General features: G+C 47.2%; 1 protein-coding gene across 4 annotated transcripts in view; it reads right to left on the bottom strand.

Moving 5' to 3' along the window:
• PPP1R1C (protein phosphatase 1 regulatory inhibitor subunit 1C) overlaps positions 1-22582 on the bottom strand; it is a 119662-nt gene that overhangs the window by 27242 nt on the left and 69838 nt on the right. For 3 of the 4 annotated variants that reach the window (XM_063932268.1, XM_063932269.1, XM_063932267.1), the window contains exons 3-4: positions 7109-7146; positions 690-744 (exon numbers count right to left, since the gene is read on the bottom strand). In XM_063932268.1, the coding sequence (XP_063788338.1) occupies positions 690-744; positions 7109-7146 (93 nt within the window). Of the gene's footprint in view, positions 1-678; positions 745-7108; positions 7147-22582 lie in introns of all 4 variants that reach the window. The other variant, XM_063932270.1, reaches the window with a different exon arrangement.

Raw genomic sequence — 22582 nt, forward strand, 5'->3', positions numbered from 1 at the left:
CTTTAAAAAAAAGGTCAGAGTTCGGGCAGCATCCCGCACGTCCGCCGAACGCAGACTTCATTCACCCATAGTATTTGTACAGTGAACCTTAATATATCACTTACCTCTCATTTATTTATAATTGATTTACAGTTCAGTGATGACCAACGTGCCAAGTGTGCATGTGCATCTGTCTATCTTCTGTACACCTACTGCCATATTATATAGAACAGTGGTTCTCAAACTCGGTCCTCACATTTTCCATGTCACCCGGCAGCTGCACTGTGTATCACCAACTGTCACATTTTAAAAATCTACAGGTGACCTGCAAAACAGGAACCGTGTGGGGTCCAGAGGACCGAGTTTGAGAACCTGTGATATAGAAGATTGCTCCAGGACATTGAAAGAAATCTAAATATAACCTAAGCTGCAATTCACCCTTCCTTTCTACAGTATATATAGCAGTGGATTGCCCTTGTGCCAGTTTAGACTATGTTAGGCCACATAGACATGCAGATTGGAAGCCGTGATGGGTGGATAGTGACATGACAATACAATTAATTGACAGAGGATATTGGGGTATACTGATCAGTATTTGTTATCAACGAACAAAGAACAAAAATAGTAAAAGAAAGCAACAAAATGCATTTAATTATATAGATATCAATGAGAGTTAATACAAAGAACATTGAACAGTACCTGGACAGTACCTTTCATGGTAGGGCCTGAGTAGACACTTTGTTTCCTCTGTTTGGGAGAAACGTTCTAGGTTTGAAATATAAAAATAAGAATGTGTTTACAATGGCATCATTCATTTTTATATTTATATACTGATACATTTTAATGTATATGTTTGGGTGCACGATAAGTAATATACTTTGCTTCTAAGTGACTAAGGTGCCTATTCATCATCACTAATTAACCCTTTATACATGCGGAAACGGTAAGTGTTAGAGATAATGGGAATGGCTGATTTTTGGGTCAGCTATCCCCGCACCAGAGGATTGTTAAATAGCTCTAGTGGTTAAGGCCCAAATATATTAAGCCTTAAAAAGTGACAGAGTGGAGATGGATAAAGGGGTCTAGTCATGAAGCAGTGAAAAGAGTGGAGAAGTGAGCCTGTGGAGAAGTTGCCCATGGCAACCAATCAGCTGCTCCGTACAACTGTATAGTATGCAAATGATAAATGTTACTTCAATGCTGATTGTTTGCCATGGGCAACTTCTCCACTTTTCATTTCCCCACACTTTTTACTGCTTCATGAATAGACCCCTATCTGTCTCCACATTATCACTTTTAAGGCTTAATACATTTGGGCCTTAGGACCAGATTTATTAAGCCTTGCAGAGTGATAAATAGTGTGTTAAAGTACCAACCAATCAGCTCCCTAACTGTTATTTTTCAAACACAACCTGTAACATGGCAGTTAGGTTCTGGTTCTGATTGGCACTTTATCACTGTGCTATTTATCACTCTCCAAGGCTTGATAAATCTGGGCCTTTGTATCTAATGGAGCAACTCATAACAAGTTGAATACTTAACTATTGGGAGCCTGTTGACCCCCAACAATGAATAGGCCCCTAAAGCTGTACTAAAAATAAAAAATAATAAGTTTCTGTACATACAGTGCCTTGCTAAAGTATTCACCCCCCTTGGCTTTTTACCTATTTTGTTACATTACAACCTCTAATTATTATTATTATTATTTTTTTACCTGAATTTTATGTGATGGATCTGCACAAAATAGTCTAAGTTGGTGAACCGAAATTAGAAAAATTTATATAAAAAATATTTTTTAGAAATAAAAATTTGAAAATTGGCATGTGAATATGTATTCACCCCCTTTGCTATGAAGCCCCTCAAAAGTTCTGGTGCAACCAATTACCTTCAGAAGTCACATAATTAGTGAAATGAAGTCCACCTGTGTGCAATCTAAGTGTCACATGATCTGTTTTCCTTTTCTGAAAGGCCCCAGAGGATGCAACACTACTATGGCATCACACCATGAAGACCAGGGAGCTCTCCAAACAAGTCAGGGACAAAGTTGTTGAGAAGTACAAGTCAGAGATGGGTTATAAAAAAATATCCAAATCTTTGATGATCTCCCAGACGCCATCAAATCATCATCTTCAAATGGAAAGAACATGGTACCACAACAAACCTGCCAAGAGAGGGCCAGCCACCAAAACTCACAGACCAGCCAAAGAGGGCATTATTCAGAGAGGCTGCACAGAGACCAAGGTAACCCTGAAGGAGCTGCAGAATTTCACAGCAGAGACTGGTGTATCTGCGCATGTGACCATAATAAGCTGAACACTCCATAGAGCTGGGATTTATGGAAGAGTGGCCAGAAAAAAGCCATTACTTAGTGTTAAAAATAAGAAGGCATGTTTTGAGTTTGCCAAAAGGTATGTGGATGACTCCCCAAATGTATGGAGGAAGGTGCTCTGGTCAGATGAGACTAAAATGGAACTTTTCGGCCACCAAGGAAAATGCTATGTCTGGCACAAACCCAACACATCCCATCACCCCAAGAACACCATCCCCACAGTGAAACATGGTGGTGGCAACATCATGCTGTGGGGATGTTTTTCAGCAGCAGGGACTGGTAAACTGTTTTGAGTCGATAGAAAGATGGATGGTGCTAAATACAGGGATATTCTTGAGCAAAACCTGTTTCAGTTTGCATGTGATTTGAGACTGGGACGGAGGTTTACTTTCCAGCAGGACAATGTCCTGAAACATACTGCTAAAGCAACACTCGAGTGGTTTAAGGGGAAACATTTAAATGTGTTGGAATGGCCTAGTCAAAGCCAAGATCTCAACCCAATAGAGAATCTGTGGTGGTCAGACTTGAAGATTGCTGTTCACAAGCGGAAACCATCCAACATGAAGGAGCTGAAGCAGTTTTACCTTGAGGAATGGGCAAAAATCCCAGTGGCAAGATATGGCAAGCTCATAGAGACTTATCCAAAGCAACTTGCAGCTTATAATTGTCGCAAAAGGTGGCTCTACAAAGTACTGAATTTAGGGGGGTGAATAGTTATGCACGCTGAAGTTTTCTGTTATTTTGTCCTATTTGTTGTTTGCTTCACAATTAAATATAAAAAAAACATCTTCAAAGTTGTAGGCATGTTCTGTGAATTAAATGATGCAAACTTCAAATAATCCATTTTAATTCCATGTTGTGAGGCAACAAAGCATGAAAAATGCAAAGGGGGGGGGGGGTGAATACTTTAACAAGGCACTGTATACAGTATAGTTTGGTCACTGACCACTGACAGATTTTAGTGAATGTCCATCTGCCACCCCCAAGTCACTGACCTTGGTAAGTACATAAACGACTCCCTGGGCTGGCACTACCATTATGTGAACTGAGCTGATCCTACGCATCTACCGGCAAAGCAACTGATAGAGTGAAACTGGGCTGTATAACGGGTGTTCTCACATAGGCAGAGTTCAGAAAGTGAAATTCGACGTAGCTATGGGCAATGCAGAATTATACATACATGCAATTTTCAGACAAATGTTTTGCACACCGATAATGATAATGATGACGGTTATCAAACCATATAAATGGATAGAGGGGGGACTGTTCAAAGAGATGCATGCAATTCCCACATATGGGCAAAAGCACACTTTTATTTCTGTGAATGGAATGAAGGAGCAATGATGGCTGAATATGGATGTCCTTCATCAATCTGCCTCAGGTCAGTGGAAGAGACACTCATCGCAAAATTTTATTGAGACTACAGATCTCCCATACACAGTGTGCTGTCTGCAATTTAAAAAAAAACCCATAGAATTAAAAAAATAGACAGTGTGACCCTCTCCCACATTCACAACCAGCCCCAGTGCCAGACAGCTGGGACAAGTTTTCATTATGACAGCCAGACCACAGGCAAGTGCAAACAGCACCTCAGGCTGTCCAGGGCATGGTTGGAGGGCCCCACAAAAAAACAGTAGTTTCTCCATCCGTCAGTGGCTACCTGGTCAGTGCTGGAAATCACCAGAGCCCTTCCTAACTCCCTTAGCTGTAACAGCCTGAATAATTAACAAGATGGAGCCCCTAGAGTGACAACGGCTGCCCCATTTTAACAGGCAGGAATCCATAAGTTTTCTGACCATTATAGCAAAAGAGTAAAAAAACAAAAAAACACACACGCAAAAGAAAAAACGACTTCTAAAATGCGAAACTGAGTCACCAGCCAATCATAAGTGCTATAAGACAATACCCAGCCTATAGTTGCTTGGAGCAGGGAGTTGTATTTCTAGGTGCACTGCTCACAAAGTGATGCATAATAAGTACAATACCAACATGATTGCTCGGCGACAGGGGGGGCACAACTGTACCAGGCCCCGAGGGTCAGAGGGGCGCCAAGGATCAGGCAGTGATCGAAGCGGGGCAGAAGAAAGCACTGCTGAATGACTATGACCTGCTGAGACAAGAAAGTAGACTGAACGTCGAGGCCTCCGGAGCTAGGTCCTGTCTTGTGGGGTCTTCCCCGGGGTCCTGCCACCGGGTCGGAGGTTTCTTCTGCAGTGCCTGAAGTCTCACTTCTCCCGCTGCAGAGTAGGCTGTTGCTTGAAGGGAATGTCAGCTGAATCCTCTGCTATTGTATTCACTTCTGCCACGTCCTCTGCGCTGCTTGGTCTTCTCCATGGTCCCCGGTCTTCGCTCCGATGACTGCTCTGCAGACTAGCAGTTCCAGGGACAACTGGGTGTTGAAAGGGGTCCTTTCTGAATCCTCAGCACAGGCTCTTCAGGGTCCCATCTCCTGGTGTCTTTCTTGGGGCTGTGACTAGGATTCGTCCCCGATCTCTTGATGCTGCTGTGCTCCTCCATCCCTCGTCCTGGTGAGGGGTAGTCTTTCAGCACCCGGAGTCTCCATCGGTCCCTCTGCCTCCTCTCAGCAACTAATAGCACTTAAGCAGTGCTTTCTCCTCCCCAGGTCTCAACAGCTTCTATCTCACCACCATGGCTTATACCCCACTTTGAATCAGGTCCATGGAAGCAGGGAGTCTTTAGGTCAACAACACTTAGGTCAACAGTCATTAGGTCAACCACTAATGGTCGACATGGTCACTATGTTGACATGACAAAAGGTCGACATGAGTTTTTCACAATTTTTTTTTCCATTTTTTAAACTTTTTCATACTTTACTATCCACGTAGACTACGATTGGGTACGGTAACCTGTGCCGAGCGCAGCGGTAGCAGAATAAGGCACCTTGCCCAAAGCATGGTGAGCAAAGCGAGCCATGCGAGGGGACACGGTGCACTATTGGGGTTCCTAGTCACTTTACAAAGAAAACTACACCCAAAAAAATGATGAAAAAAAACCCCTCATGTTGACCTTTTGTCATGTCAAACTAATGCTTATGCTGACCTATTTCAGGTGTCGACTTAGTCACTGTTGACCAATAGTGGTCGACCTAAGTGTGATCGACCCTATGAACAACACCCGAGAGGACAAGGGGGTGAGGGAATGAGAAATGCAGGGGGTGAGTGGGAGGCAGGCACTATGTATGCATGTATATATATATATATATATATATATATTATACAAACAGTCAAACAAGCAGCGGCACTCTGAGATTCAGTGTATCCAACAAAAATAAGTAAACAAACAAGTGATTTATTCCATCCTAGTGCGCCAACGTTTCGGGCGCACTAGGACGACTAATCACCTTGACAAAGGGGCATGTTGGCCCCGAAACGTTGGTGCAGTAGGATGGAATAAATCACTCATTTGTTTACTTACTTTTGTTGGATACATTGAATCTCAGAGTGCCGCTACTTGTTTGACTGTTTGTATTTTATTACTTTATCTGGATATATATACAGTATATGTATGTAGAGCTGTATGGAGGAGTATGGGGGTCAAGTGTGGTTGTGGGGGCCACCAAAGAAATCAGCGTACCAGGCCACAAGATTTCTGTTGCCAGCCCTGCCAAGTGCCAACATCCCCTAACTCTCACGTCTTAACTAGTTTAGACGAAAGCCTGATGTTTATGTAATTGAGAGGAGGGGAGTAGACTAGGGTATAGGAGATTGGACTTTGATGTCATGTACATAGGCGTGCGCAGCACATTTTATTAGGGGGTGCACCGTTGGAGGGGCGTGTCTAGCATCATCTATTGATGGTCAACGCAATATAAAATATCCACCCTTGTATTAATCCTAATATAGCAGATACATTGTCAGATGTTGTGGTGTGCACCAAAAAACACCCCTGATGGCACTCACTGCAATTACAGTGCTCCTCCTCAGCCTGGTCTGGCTCCCCCTCTCTTTCCCCTGCAAGCTGCAGCAGCTTACTTACAAGTCAGTCACTCACTGACACTGATGCAGACTAGTACTGCCGCTGCTGGAAAAAGGAGTGACGTGTCAATGTTGCTGCCAACCGCCTGCCAGTATTGAATTTGTCTTCCTAAGAGGAACACTGGCTGCATGCTGATCCTCATCAGTGGCTGGCGTTGGCATAGCATAGAAGGAGAGAAGTGGGCGGGTGTGACGGGTGGGCGTGCGACCAGCATGACGTAATCACATCACATCACGCTGTTTTTGTACATGGAGGTGGAGCCGGGAGTTTGAAAGCTGGTGGCAGTGGCACCCTTTATTAACCCAGGCGTCCGGTCAGTAATGCAATCCTGACAGGGTGCAGCGCAGAGGGGACAGTAATCAGCCTGCTCGGCGATTGCTGCATCAGGCATGTGAGATCTGGGTGCCAGACATTAGGGGGTGCCTGTGCGCACCAGGCACCCCCCCTGCGCACACCTATGGTCATGTATACATTTTATGCATGGTGCACCTCCTAAACAAATGTTTCTGCCTTACCACATTTTTAGCTTGCAAAAACTGCTCACAATCGTGGAGAGGAGGCTAGCACTTCCTGGGTGATGTGCTCACCATAGAGGCACCGTGGTGCACCACTAAGGTCATGACTTACAGCTTATATAGCATTAAATAACTGTTTTGTAAAGGTGACCATTACAGAGACTGCAGCTGTAGAGTACGTGTCCCGGTGTTCCAAAACTAACAACTTAAAGCTATTTTTCATTATAAATGACAAAACAGAGTAATGTAAGGAGCAGACACACTATGTGACACATAGCTGAGAACTTACCTCTTCGTGTGTGCTGGTTGTCCTATTGTCATTTATTTCTAGATAACAAAAAATATATATTATAGCAAATGTATCAAAATCTTTTGGCCGGCAGCATATTTTATAGCTACATATTCTACAGAATAATAAAATCAAATAGTTTTAAATAAACACTTTTAATAATTGATTTTCTTCTTACACTAGTTGGGCAGTTAGATGAGAATTTAGAAAGACTGTAATAGACAAAAGAACAATTTTAAAAAGTATAGAGCCCTAGTTTATAAATCCCACATTAAGCCAAAACGGGATGTAGTTGGGATCCCAGCATCCAGGAACCTGGCAGTGAGAATGCCGGTGCCGGAATCCTGTCAGAATGCCAACACTGGCACCCCGACTGCTGGAATCCCGAACATAAGTATACAAGGGAGGGTAAGGCTGCGGGGGGAGGGTTAGGTTTAGGCTGCAGGAAGGGAAGGTTAGAGTTAGGCTGCAGGGACGAAGGGTTAGGGTTAGGCTGTGGGAGGAAGGGTTAGGCTGCGGGAAGGAAGGGTTAGGGATAGGCTGTGGGGAGGGAGGGTTAGGGTTAGGCTGCGGGGAGGGAGAGTTAGGGTTAGGCTGCAGGAAGGGTAGATTAAGGTTAGGCTGCAGGAAGGGAGGATTAGTGTTAGACTGTGGGGAGGGAGGGTTAGGGTTAGACTGTGTGGAGGGAGGGTTAGGTTTAGGCTGTGGGAAGGGAGGGTTAAGGGCCCTACACACTGGCAAATAAAATGCACGATATAAACATTTTCATTCATTAATGAACGAGAACTTGTTCATATCGTGCAGTGTGTAGGCACCAATGATTAACGATGTGCGGCCCCGCGCACGTTAATCGTTGGTGCCCCGTCGCTTATGCATGCAGGCCAATATGGACGAGATTGTCCATATTAGCATGCAGTGCTATGGAGCCGGGTGACGGGGGGAGTGAAGAACCCCCCCCCCCCGCCGCCAGGTCGCCCGTTGGATGTATGCGCCGTCGGGCAGCTCGGCGGCGGATCAGTAAGTGTGTAGGGCCCATTAGGGTTAGACTGCGGGAAGGGAGGATTAGGGTTAGGCTGTGTGGAGGGAGGGTTAGGGTTAGACTGCGGGTGGAGGGAGGGTTAGGGTTAGGCTGTGGAGAGGGAGGGTTAGGGTTAGACTGCGGGGAGGAGGGTTAGGGTTAGACTGTGTGGAGGGAGGGTTAGGTTTAGGCTGCGGGGAGGGAGGGTTAGGGTTAGACTGTGGAGGGAGGGTTAGGTTTAGGCTGCGGGGAGGGAGGGTTAGACTGCGGGGAGGGAATGTTATTGTTAGGCTGTGTGGAGGGAGGATTAGGTTAGGCTGCGGGGAGGGAAGGTTAGGGTTAGGGGGTGGTCTTCTGTTTGCCGGCGGTCGGGCTCCCGGCGCTCAGATTACCGGCGCCGGGAGCCTGACAGCCGGCATACCGACACTTATTTTCCCTCGTGGGGGTCCACGACCCCCATAGAGGGAGAATAAAATAGTGTGGCGCGCATAGCGCGCCACCGTGCCCGTAGCGTGGCGAGCGCAGCGAGCCCGCAAGGGGCTCATTTGCGCTCGCCAAGCTGTCGGTAAGCCGGCGGTCGGGCTCCCGGCGCCGGGATGCTGGTCGCCGGGAGCCCGACCGCCGGCCAGCCGTAGTGAACCCAGGGTTAGGCTGCGGGGAGGGAGGGTTAGGGTTAGGCTGCGGGGAGGAGGGTTAGGGTTAGGCTGCGGGGAGGAGGGTTAGGGTTAGACTGTGTGGAGGGAGGGTTAGGTTTAGGCTGCGGGGAGGGTTAGGGTTAGGCTGTGGGAGGAAGGGTTAGGCTGCGGGAAGGAAGGGTTAGGGATAGGCTGCGGGGAGGGAGGGTTAGGGTTAGGCTGCGGGGAGGGAGAGTTAGGGTTAGGCTGCAGGAAGGGTAGATTAAGGTTAGGCTGCAAGAAGGGAGGGTTAGGGTTAGATTGCGGGGAGGGAGGGTTAGGGTTAGACTGTGTGGAGGGAGGGTTAGGTTTAGGCTGTGGGGAGGGAGGGTCAAGGGCCCTACACACTGGCAAATAAAATTCTCGTTCATTAATGAACGAGAACTTGTTCATATCGTACAGTGTGTAGGCACCAATGATTAACGATGCGCGGCCCCGCGCTCATTAATCGTTGGTGCCCCATCGCTTATGCATGCAGGCCAATATGGACGAGATTGTCCATATTAGCATGCAGTGCTATGGAGCCGGGTGACGGTAGAGTGAAGAAACCCCCCCCCCCCCCCCGCCGCCAGGTCGCCCGTTGGTCGTATCCGCCGTCGGGCAGCTCGGTGGCGGATCGGTAAGTGTGTAGGGCCCATTAGGGTTAGGCTGTGTGGAGGGAGGGTTAGGGTTAGACTGCGGGCTGGGGGGAGGGTTAGGGTTAGGCTGTGGAGAGGGAGGGTTAGGGTTAGAATGCGGGGGGGAGGGTAAGGGTTAGGCTGCGGAGAGGGAGGGTTAGGTTTAGGCTGCGGGGAGGGAGGGTTAGGGTTAGACTGTGGAGGGAGGGTTAGGTTTAGGCTGCGGGGAGGGAGGGAAGGTTAGACTGCGGGGAGGGAATGTTATTGTTAGGCTGTGTGGAGGGAGGGTTAGGGTTAGGCAAATACATGTGTAGCACAGTTTCCAATTGGTGTTGTATGGCTTATATTGTAAACATTTGGTAACCTGTAACATCGCAGTTTACTAATATATAATAATAATAATAATAGTAATAATAATAATAATAATAATAATAATAATGTTATTATATAGCATATTTCTCCTAATAGGATTCAATGTGCTTTACATTTGTTTTTATAGCACAGAATACACAACAAGCTAAACAGTAGATATTGAGTCTCAAGTCTGTTTTTGAAGAATTCTAGAGTAGGGGCTTCTTGAACTGTCCGGGGAAGTGAGTTCCAAAGAGTCTGAGCCACAAAGCTGAAAGCTCAAATCTCCCAGATGAATTCGGGGAGATTCTGGGGGTATATTTACTAAAGGTCAATTTTAACCTCTTTTCAGATTGATTAAAATCAATCATAATCGATGTTTTGCGACCAGGGATAAAAACACACATTTACTAACAGATTATTTTTTATATTCATTTTTAAATGTTAGTAAATGTGTGTTTTAGCACCGGAAGCCCAACATCGCTCTGAAACCGATTACATTTGATCAAAACATTGACAAGGGAAGAGGATGTAATCCTGCCGCTGTACAAATCATTGGTATGTCCGCACCTGGAATATTGTGTTCAATTTTGGGCACCATATTATAAAAAAGATATCGGAGAGCTCGAAAGAGTTCAAAGGCGTGCTACTAAACTAATTAAAGGGTTAGAGACACTGGAGTACGAGGAAAGGCTCACTAGGTTAAATATGTATACACTAGAAAAGTGGCGTCTAAGAGGAGATATTATTAATATCTTCAAATATGTAAAGGGTCATTACAAGGAGTTAGCAGTGGAGTTGTTAATAGAACTCTGTATAGGACACTTGGACACCAGTGACGTGCGGTGAGGTCAGGGCCTGGGGAGGCACTGCAGCTAAACTCGCCCCCCCCCCCCCCCCCCCCCCAAAAAAAAAAAAAAAGTGCAGTCCCCCCACACCACTGAAACCAGCACCAGGCAGAACCAGCCAGGGGGGATAATGCCATAGCAGGGGAGACACTCAGTGTGGGGTCCCCCTGCCATGCCATTAAACACCCCCCACACCAGTCAGCCCAGGGCTGGAATTCCTCGGAAAGTGGGGTCCCCAAAAAATCAAAATGGGGTCCCCCCTCCCGAGCAACAACCAGCACTGGGCTGATAGCCCAGTGCTATGCCCCGCACCCCTGGTGGCGGTGGGTGCGGGGTTCATTGTATGTTCTGTTCTTTACAGGTGGCCTACAGATCCCAGCAAGCCTGCCCCAGCATGCTGTCACTTGGAGAACCACAAGTGCCAGCATGCCCGAACATATAGGGCCCGCTGGCACCTGTAGTCCACCTGCAAAGAATAGTAATATTGTTCTTTACAGGTGGCCTACAGGTCCCAGCAAGCCTGCCCCAGCATGCTGGCACTTGGAGAACCACAAGTGCCAGCATGCCCGGACATAAAGGGCCCGCTGGCACCTGTAGTCCACCTGTAAAGAAAATATAAAAAAAAAAAACACAACACATTCTTTAAAAAATCCTTTATTAAACTGGGTCTTCACCTGGGGGCAGCGGCCTTTAAGCTCTTTTGCATGGCCGCCGCCTTCCCAGGGCTTCCGGCGTCTTCACCTGGGAGAGCGCCACCTCCCCAGGGCTTCTGTGGTCTTCCTCCGGTGTCTTCACCTGGTGGGCGGCGGCTGCTAAGCTCTTTTGCATAGCCGCCGCCCATCCAGGACTTCCACGGCGTCTTCAGGAGCTCTTCTCCGCTCCTCCTCCGCCGTCGGACTGACAGCCGCTGCCTCGCGCTGACTTATATAAGTCAGCGGGAGGGGGCGGGGCGATGATGCGGCGAGCCATAATTGGCTCGCGGCGGCCATCTTGAATTTCAAAAATGACGCTGAGGCGCCATTTTTGAAATGGGTACCGCTTCCGCTGCCAAAACTCTGCTACCGCCGCCGCTACCGCCGCCCGCCTCTCCGCATCCCGTACCTCCGCATCCCGTACCTCCGCCGCCCGGCCCGCCGCTTCCCGTACCTCCGCCGCCGCACCTCCGCAGGTAACGATGCCGCCCCATACAGTGATTGACAGCGGATCCAGTGACGGATCCGCTGGCCAATCACTGTGGCCTCACTCACAGGGACGTGCTTTCATAGGTTGAAAGCACGTCCCTGTAGGAAAGCGGCACCACTAATGGTGCCGCTTTCCCATGTTATTTCAATGGGCTTTTCCAGCCCGTTGCTAGGGCCCGCCTGTGCCCGCCCCCCGCTCCCCATACTTTTCCTAATCACTACGGGAGGCACCACGATCGGTGCCTCCCAAAGTGATTTTAACATATATAATGATAGGTAAAATAATAAAGAAGATACTTATGTGTCATAAGTATCTTCTTTGTATTATTTTACTCATTAATGACAGGGGAGGCACTGCCTCCCCTGCCTCCCCTGACTGCACGTCCCTGTTGGACACTCACTGAGGCTAGAGGAGAGAAAATTCCGTACAAAACGTAGGAAAGGGTTCTTCACCGTAAGGGCAATAAGGATTTGGAACTCCCTGCTGGAGAAGGTAATAATGGCGGACTCTGTATATGCATTTAAAAACAGATTGGACAAATTTCTAGCGGAAAAAAGTATCCAAGGCTACAGCATTTAATACATTGACATTAAGTATCTGGGAGTGGTATGAAATATAGGGGTATATTCAATTAGGGTCGGATCCATTCCGACATGCATTTGTCGGAATGGATCCGACAACCCCTATTCAATCCCATCTCAATTCGACTTTAAAAAAAGTCGATTTGAGATGAGACCTGTGAGTGGAGGAGAGGGGGAAGACCAGCAGGGAGAGCCGGGAAAGAAGGATGTCTCACAGCCGCCAGACCTCACAGCAGTGTCCACCCGGAGGGATATGCCGTGAGCGGCGCAGCTGTGACACATCCTCCTGCAGCGCTGTGCTGTAGTGCTGCTCTGCCCTGTACGCCCGCGGCTCTCCCCCGTCTCCCGGCAGCTTTCCTCCTCTAAGGTTCCTCATCTCAGTCCGACATTTTTTTTATGTCGGACTGAGATGGTCAGAAACGGGGCCAAATCCTGTCGAATTTGGCCCCGTTTCCCTCAAAAGTACGTGAATCGGCAGCTATACCGCCGATTTACGTACTATTCGCCAAGTCGAATTCCCCGACTTGTCAAATAAAAATAGCGGGGACTGAATAGGTTGAATCGACCTTAAAAAGTCGAAAACTTACGTCTTTTCGACAGATGCAGCTTTCGACCCTAATTGAATAGTTGTCAATTGGTACAAAACCATTACTTCAGCTGGTGCATTATAATGTGCACAGCTTAATACAGAATACAGGTTAAACCCGATGGGCATTTTGCCTCTTTGCAACCTCATTAACTATGTTACTAATAACTATGTAAAATCGACCTTTAGTAAATATACTCCTAGATACTGTTAATAGATCGCAGTAATCGATTGGGACAGTAAGGAATCAGAAGCTGCTTCAAGTACCTTGGGCCCCAGTCATATAGGACATTGAAAGTAAGCCAATCTTGAAAATGATTCGCCATCTTACAGGCAGCCAGCAAAAGTCATTTTTTTTATTGAAAAATATGAATAAAAGAAAAAAAAAAGAAAAAAATATATATTTTTTTTATTCCTAGCTGAGCTTAAAGGAAAAGAAAGTCATATACAAAAGGGCAAAACTACTAAGAACACAGACTCATTTGATTCCTCAGATCATGCAGTAATATGAAGTAGAGGCACTATGGGCCTAGGGCAGCGGTGGGTAATTATTTCAGCTGGGGGGCCGCTTAACACTTCCAGCGAATATTCGAGGGCCACACACAAAATACTCAAAAAGAGATCCCTTTTTACACATTACGGCAGACAGCGTGCCCTTTTTACACATTACGGCAGACAGCGTCCCCCTTTTTACACATTACGACAGACAGCGTCCCCTTTTTACACATTACGACAGACAGCGCCCCCGTTTTTATAATTATGGCAGACAGCACCCCCGTTTTTAGACATTACGGCAGACAGCGCACCCGCTTCTATACATTACGGCAGACAGCGCCCCCGTTTTTATACATTATGGCAGACAGCGCCCCCATTTTTACACATTACGGCAGACAGCACCCCCGTTTTTACACATTACGGCAGACAGCGCCCCCGTTTTTACACATTATGGCAGACAGCGTCCCCTTTTTACACATTACGGCAGACAGCGCCCCCATTTTTATACATTACGGCAGACAGTGCCCCTGTTTTTACACATTACGGCAGACAGGGCCCCCGTTTTTACACATTACGGCAGACAGTCCCTACTCCCCTTCCCCCCCCCTTCCCCTAAACCCATATTGCAGTTTTTAACTCCCCTCCCTCCCCACCCCTAAACCTATATAGCAGCTTAAGCAGTGATCCAGGGCCTGGCTGGACAGGGGGTTTACCTGTTTGTCACAGTTGCAGACAATCCCCGCTGTCCGATGATCTGCGCTGCTGCCGGCCGGAGTCACTGCTGATGTGGCCTCTCCTGCTCCCGCTCGCTGCCCGCCGCTTCCTCTCCTCACTGGCCGCCGCTTCTCGGCCGCCGCTCCTGCTCACTGCAGTGCCCGCCCCCCGTGCCGCCCAGCGCATGATAACAGAGGAAATCCCGGTCAGCTTACCCTGTCACGTGACCGGGATTTCCTCAGCGGCGCCGCGTCTGAGAGCAGTGCAATGACAAGCGGCATGTCGGGCCGCTTGTCATTGCACTCTGGTGGGGCACAGCGGGCCAGGCAGGATCGGTCTGCGGGCCGCATCCGACCCGTGGGCCGCTGTTGCTCACCCCTAGCCTAGGGGGTAATTCCAAGTTGATCGCAGCAGGAAATTTTTTAGCAGTTGGGCAAAACCATGTGCACTGCAGGGGAGACAGATATAACATTTGCAGAGAGAGTTAGATTTGGGTGGGTTATTTTGTTTCTGTGCAGGGTAAATACTAGAGATGAGCGCCGGAAATTTTTCGGGTTTTGTGTTTTGGTTTTGGGTTCGGTTCCGCGGCCGTGTTTTGGGTTCGACCGCGTTTTGGCAAAACCTCACCGAATTTTTTTTGTCGGATTCGGGTGTGTTTTGGATTCGGGTGTTTTTTTCAAAAAACCCTAAAAAACAGCTTAAATCATAGAATTTGGGGGTCATTTTGATCCCAAAGTATTATTAACCTCAAAAACCATAATTTCCACTCATTTTCAGTCTATTCTGAACACCTCACTCCTCACAATATTATTTTTAGTCCTAAAATTTGCACCGAGGTCGCTGGATGGCTAAGCTAAGCGACCCAAGTGGCCGACACAAACACCTGGCCCATCTAGGAGTGGCACTGCAGTGTCAGACAGGATGGCAGATTTAAAAAATAGTCCCCAAACAGCACATGATGCAAAGAAAAAAAGAGGTGCAATGAGGTAGCTGTGTGACTAAGCTAAGTGACCCAAGTGGCCGACACAAACACCTGGCCCATCTAGGAGTGGCACTGCAGTGTCAGACAGGATGGAAGATTTAAAAAATAGTCCCCAAACAGCACATGATGCAAAGAAAAAAAGAGGTGCAATGAGGTAGCTGTGTGACTAAGCTAAGCGACCCAAGTGGCCGACACAAACACCGGGCCCATCTAGGAGTGGCACTGCAGTGTCACGCAGGATGTCCCTTCCAAAAAATAGTCCCCAAACAGCACATGACGCAAAGAAAAAAAGAGGCGCAATGAGGTAGCTGTGTGAGTAAGATAAGCGACCCTAGTGGCCGACACAAACACCGGGCCCATCTAGGAGTGGCACTGCAGTGTCACGCAGGATGTCCCTTCCAAAAAACCCTCCCCAAACAGCACATGACGCAAAGAAAAAAAGAGGCGCAATGAGGTAGCTGACTGTGTGAGTAAGATAAGCGACCCTAGTGGCCGACACAAACACCGGGCCCATCTAGGAGTGGCACTGCAGTGTCACGCAGGATGGCCCTTCCAAAAAACCCTCCCCAAACAGCACATGACGCAAAGAAAAATAAAAGAAAAAAGAGGTGCAAGATGGAATTGTCCTTGGGCCCTCCCACCCACCCTTATGTTGTATAAACAAAACAGGACATGCACACTTTAACCAACCCATCATTTCAGTGACAGGGTCTGCCACACGACTGTGACTGATATGACGGGTTGGTTTGGACCCCCCCCAAAAAAGAAGCAATTAATCTCTCCTTGCACAAACTGGCTCTACAGAGGCAAGATGTCCACCTCATCATCATCCTCCGATATATCACCGTGTACATCCCCCTCCTCACAGATTATCAATTCGTCCCCACTGGAATCCACCATCTCAGCTCCCTGTGTACTTTGTGGAGGCAATTGCTGCTGGTCAATGTCTCCGCGGAGGAATTGATTATAATTCATTTTAATGAACATCATCTTCTCCACATTTTCTGGATGTAACCTCGTACGCCGATTGCTGACAAGGTGAGCGGCGGCACTAAACACTCTTTCGGAGTACACACTTGTGGGAGGGCAACTTAGGTAGAATAAAGCCAGTTTGTGCAAGGGCCTCCAAATTGCCTCTTTTTCCTGCCAGCATAAGTACGGACTGTGTGACGTGCCTACTTGGATGCGGTCACTCATATAATCCTCCACCATTCTTTCAATGGGGAGAGAATCATATGCAGTGCCAGTAGACGACATGTCCGTATCCGTAATCGTTGTCAGGTCCTTCAGTCCGGACCAGATGTCAGCATCAGCAGTCGCTCCAGACTGCCCTGCATCACCGCCAGCGGGTGGGCTCGGAATTCTGAGCCTTTTCCTCGCACCCCCAGTTGCGGGAGAATGTGAAGGAGGAGATGTTGACAGGTCGCGTTCCGCTTGACTTGACAATTTTCTCACCAGCAGGTCTTTCAACCCCAGCAGACTTGTGTCTGCCGGAAAGAGAGATCCAAGGTAGGCTTTAAATCTAGGATCGAGCACGGTGGCCAAAATGTAGTGCTCTGATTTCAACAGATTGACCACCCGTGAATCCTTGTTAAGCGAATTAAGGGCTCCATCCACAAGTCCCACATGCCTAGCGGAATCGCTCCGTGTTAGCTCCTCCTTCAATGTCTCCAGCTTCTTCTGCAAAAGCCTGATGAAGGGAATGACCTGACTCAGGCTGGCAGTGTCTGAACTGACTTCACGTGTGGCAAGTTCAAAAGGTTGCAGAACCTTGCACAACGTTGAAATCATTCTCCACTGCGCTTGAGACAGGTACATTCCACCTCCTATATCGTGCTCAATTGTATAGGCTTGAATGGCCTTTTGCTGCTCCTCCAACCTCTGAAGCATATAGAGGGTTGAATTCCACCTCGTTACCACTTCTTGCTTCAGATGATGGCAGGGCAGGTTCAGGCGTTTTTGGTGGTGCTCCAGTCTTCTGTACGTGGTGCCTGTACGCCGAAAGTGTCCCGCAATTCTTCTGGCCACCGACAGCATCTCTTGCACGCCCCTGTCGTTTTTTTTTAAATTCTGCACCACCAAATTCAAGGTATGTGCAAAACATGGGACGTGCTGGAATTTGCCCATATTTAATGCACACACAATATTGCTGGCGTTGTCCGATGCCACAAATCCACAGGAGAGTCCAATTGGGGTAAGCCATTCCGCGATGATCTTCCTCAGTTGCCGTAAGAGGTTTTCAGCTGTGTGCGTATTCTGGAAAGCGGTGATACAAAGCGTAGCCTGCCTAGGAAAGAGTTGGCGTTTGCGAGATGCTGCTACTGGTGCCGCCGCTGCTGTTCTTGCGGCGGGAGTCCATACATCTACCCAGTGGGCTGTCACAGTCATATAGTCCTGACCCTGCCCTGCTCCACTTGTCCACATGTCCGTGGTTAAGTGGACATTGGGTACAACTGCATTTTTTAGGACACTGGTGAGTCTTTTTCTGACGTCCGTGTACATTCTCGGTATCGCCTGCCTAGAGAAGTGGAACCTAAATGGTATTTGGTAACGGGGGCACACTGCCTCAATAAATTGTCTAGTTCCCTGTGAACTAACGGCGGATACCGGACGCACGTCTAACACCAACATAGTTGTCAAGGCCTCAGTTATCCGCTTTGCAGCAGGATGACTGCTGTGATATTTCATCTTCCTCGCAAAGGACTGTTGAACAGTCAATTGCTTACTGGAAGTAGTACAAGTGGGCTTACGACTTCCCCTCTGGGATGACCATCGACTCCCAGCAGCAACAACAGCAGCGCCAGCAGCAGTAAGCGTTACACGCAAGGATGCATCGGAGGAATCCCAGGCAGGAGAGGAATCATCAGAATTGCCAGTGACATGGCCTGCAGGACTATTGGCATTCCTGGGGAAGGAGGAAATTGACACTGAGGGAGTTGGTGGGGTGGTTTGCGTGAGCTTGGTTACAAGAGGAAGGGATTTACTGGTCAGTGGACTGCTTCCGCTGTCGGCCAAAGTTTTTTAACTTGTCACTGACTTATTATGAATGCGCTGCAGGTGACGTATAAGGGAGGATGTTCCGAGGTGGTTAACGTCCTTACCCCTACTTATTACAGCTTGACAAAGGGAACACACGGCTTGACAAATGTTGTCCGCATTTCTGGTGAAATACTTCCACACCGAAGAGCTGATTTTTTGGGTATTTTCACCAGGCATGTCAACGGCCATATTCCTCCCACGGACAACAGGTGTCTCCCCGGGTGCCTGACTTAAACAAACCACCTCACCATCAGAATCCTCCTGGTCAATTTCCTCCCCAGCGCCAGCAACACCCATATCCTCCTCATCCTGGTGTACTTCAACACTGACATCTTCAATCTGACTATCAGGAACTGGACTGCGGGTGCTCCTTCCAGCACTTGCAGGGGGCGTGCAAATGGTGGAAGGCGCATGCTCTTCACGTCCAGTGTTGGGAAGGTCAGGCATCGCAACCGACACAATTGGACTCTCCTTGTGGATTTGGGATTTCGAAGAACGCACAGTTCTTTGCTGTGCTTTTTCCAGCTTGAGTCTTTTCATTTTTCTAGCGAGAGGCTGAGTGCTTCCATCCTCATGTGAAGCTGAACCACTAGCCATGAACATAGGCCAGGGCCTCAGCCGTTCCTTGCCACTCCGTGTGGTAAATGGCATATTGGCAAGTTTACGCTTCTCCTCCGACAATTTTATTTTAGGTTTTGGAGTCCTTTTTTTACTGATATTTGGTGTTTTGGATTTGACATGCTCTGTACTATGACATTGGGCATCGGCCTTGGCAGACGACGTTGCTGGCATTTCATCGTCTCGGCCATGACTAGTGGCAGCAGCTTCAGCACGAGGTGGAAGTGGATCTTGATCTTTCCCTAATTTTGGAACCTCAACATTTTTGTTCTCCATATTTTAATAGGCACAACTAAAAGGCACCTCAGGTAAACAATGGAGATGGATGGATGGATACTAGTATACAATTATGGATGGACTGCCGAGTGCCGACACAGAGGTAGCTACAGCCGTGGACTACCGTACTGTACTGTGTCTGCTGCTAATATAGACTGGATGATAATGAGATGTAGTATGTATAAAGAAGAAAGGAAAAAAAACCACGGGTAGGTGGTATACAATTATGGACGGACTGCCGAGTGCCGACACAGAGGTAGCTACAGCCGTGGACTACCGTACTGTGTCTGCTGCTAATATAGACTGGATGATAATGAGATGTAGTATGTATAAAGAAGAAAGAAAAAAAAACCACGGGTAGGTGGTATACAATTATGGATGGACTGCCGAGTGCCGACACAGAGGTAGCTACAGCCGTGGACTACCGTACTGTACTGTGTCTGCTGCTAATACAGACTGGATGATAATGAGATGTAGTATGTATAAAGAAGAAGAAAAAAACCACGGGTAGGTGGTATACAATTATGGATGGACTTCCGAGTGCCGACACAGAGGTAGCTACAGCCATGGACTACCGTACTGTACTGTGTCTGCTGCTAATATAGACTGGATGATAATGAGATGTAGTATGTATAAAGAAGAAAGAAAAAAAAACCACGGGTAGGTGGTATACAATTATGGACGGACTGCCGAGTGCCGACACAGAGGTAGCTACAGCCGTGGACTACCGTACTGTACTGTGTCTGCTGCTAATATAGACTGGATGATAATGAGATGTAGTATGTATAAAGAAGAAAAAAAAAACCACGGGTAGGTGGTATACAATTATGGATGGACTGCCGAGTGCCGACACAGAGGTAGCTACAGCCGTGGACTACAGTACTGTACTGTGTCTGCTGCTAATATAGACTGGTTGATAATGAGATATAGTATGTATGTATAAAGAAGAAAGAAAAAAAAACCACGGGTAGGTGGTATACAATTATGGACGGACTGCCGAGTGCCGACACAGAGGTAGCTACAGCCGTGGACTACCGTACTGTACTGTGTCTGCTGCTAATATAGACTGGATGATAATGAGATGTAGTATGTATAAAGAAGAAGAAAAAAAACCACGGGTAGGTGGTATACAATTATGGATGGACTGCCGAGTGCCGACACAGAGGTAGCTACAGCCGTGGACTACCGTACTGTACTGTGTCTGCTGCTAATATAGACTGGATGATAATGAGATGTAGTATGTATAAAGAAGAAAGAAAAAAAAACCACGGGTAGGTGGTATACAATTATGGACGGACTGCCGAGTGCCGACACAGAGGTAGCTACAGCCGTGGACTACCGTACTGTACTGTGTCTGCTGCTAATATAGACTGGTTGATAATGAGATGTAGTATGTATAAAGAAGAAAGAAAAAAAAACCACGGGTAGGTGGTATACAATTATGGATGGACTGCCGAGTGCCGACACAGAGGTAGCTACAGCCGTGGACTACCGTACTGTACTGTGTCTGCTGCTAATATAGACTGGATGATAATGAGATGTAGTATGTATAAAGAAGAAAAAAAAAAACACGGGTAGGTGGTATACAATTATGGATGGACTGCCGAGTGCCGACACAGAGGTAGCTACAGCCGTGGACTACCGTACTGTACTGTGTCTGCTGCTAATATAGACTGGATGATAATGAGATGTAGTATGTATAAAGAAGAAAGAAAAAAAAAACCACGGGTAGGTGGTATACAATTATGGATGGACTGCCGAGTGCCGACACAGAGGTAGCTACAGCCGTGAACTACCGTACTGTGTCTGCTGCGACTGGATGATAAATAATGATATAAAAAATATATATATATCACTACTGCAGCCGGACAGGTATATATTATATAATGACGGACCTGCTGGACACTGTCTGTCAGCAGAATGAGTTTTTTATAGAATAAAAAAACACCACACAAGTCACACGACGAGTGTTTAACTTTTTCAGGCAATCACAATATAGTATACTATACTGGTGGTCAGTGTGGTCAGGTCACTGGTCAGTCACACTGGCAGTGGCACTCCTGCAGCAAAAGTGTGCACTGTTTAATTTTAATAATATGTACTCCTGGCTCCTGCTATAACCTATAACTGCTCCCCAGTCTCCCCCACAATTAAGCTGTGTGAGCACAGTCAGGTATTATACATAGATGATGCAGCACACTGGGCTGAGCACAGATATGGTATGTGACTGAGTCACTGTGTATCGTTTTTTTCAGGCAGAGAACGGATTATATTAAATAAAACTGCACTGGTGGTCACTGGTCAGTGGTCAGTCACTAGTAAACTCTGCACTCTCTAGTACTCCTAAGCTCCAGTAAATCAAGTGTCTCTGTCTCAATCTCACTCTCTCTCTTCTAATCTAAATGGAGAGGACGCCAGCCACGTCCTCTCCCTATCAATCTCAATGCACGTGTGAAAATGGCGGCGACGCGTGGCTCCTTATATAGAATCCGAGTCTCGCGATAGAATCCGAGCCTCGCGAGAATCCGACAGCGTCATGATGACGTTCGGGCGCGCTCGGGTTAACCGAGCAAGGCGGGAAGATCCGAGTCGCTCGGATCCGTGTAAAAAAAGCTGAAGTTCGGGCGGGTTCGGATTCCGAGGAACCGAACCCGCTCATCTCTAGTAAATACTGGCTGCTTTATTTTTACACTGCAATTTAGATTGCAGAATGAACTCACCACACCCAAATCTATCTCTCTCTGCAAATGTTATATCTGCCCCCCCCCCCTGCAGTGCACATGGTTTTGCCCAACTGCTAAAAAATTTCCTGCTGCGATCAACTTGGAATTACCCCCCTAATTCAGATCTGATCGCAGCAGCAAATTTGTTAGCAGTTGGGCAAAACCATATGCACTGCAGGGGGGGCAGATATAACATGTGCAGAGAGAGTTAGAATTGGGATTTTTTTTTTCTTTTATTCATATTTTTTTTTTTTTAAATGACTTTTGCTTGCTGCCTGTAAGATGGCGAATCATTTTCAAGATTGGCTTAGATGGGGAAATTTCTCCACTGGCTCACTTCTCCACTCTTATCACTGCTTAGTAAATATACCCCTAAGCCTATTATCAATGAATACACCGAAATCTTTTTCCAACTCTGTTTCCCCTAGGCGTTCCCCATTTAATATGTAGGATGCAAGTTTGTTTTTAGTCCCAAAATGCATAACCTTGCATTTGTCTGTATTGAACCTCATTTTCCATTTAGACGCCCAGAGTTCAAGTTTAGATAGATCATTCTGCAAGGACTCGACATCCAATTCTGAATTAATTACCTTACACAGTTTAGTATCATCTGCAAAGATTGACAAACTAGGGCACTATAGTGGTGCATTAAATTAATAACTGCTGCTAACAGGTATCTCTCAAGAAGCTTTGGGACAGGGGGCCCTTAAATATGTTGCTATGGGGCCTACAATGTTCTGGCGCAGCCCCTGCCTGTGATAACTTACATC

Source organism: Pseudophryne corroboree, chromosome 7 (genome assembly GCF_028390025.1).
Source record: "Pseudophryne corroboree isolate aPseCor3 chromosome 7, aPseCor3.hap2, whole genome shotgun sequence".
Taxonomy (NCBI): domain Eukaryota; kingdom Metazoa; phylum Chordata; class Amphibia; order Anura; family Myobatrachidae; genus Pseudophryne; species Pseudophryne corroboree.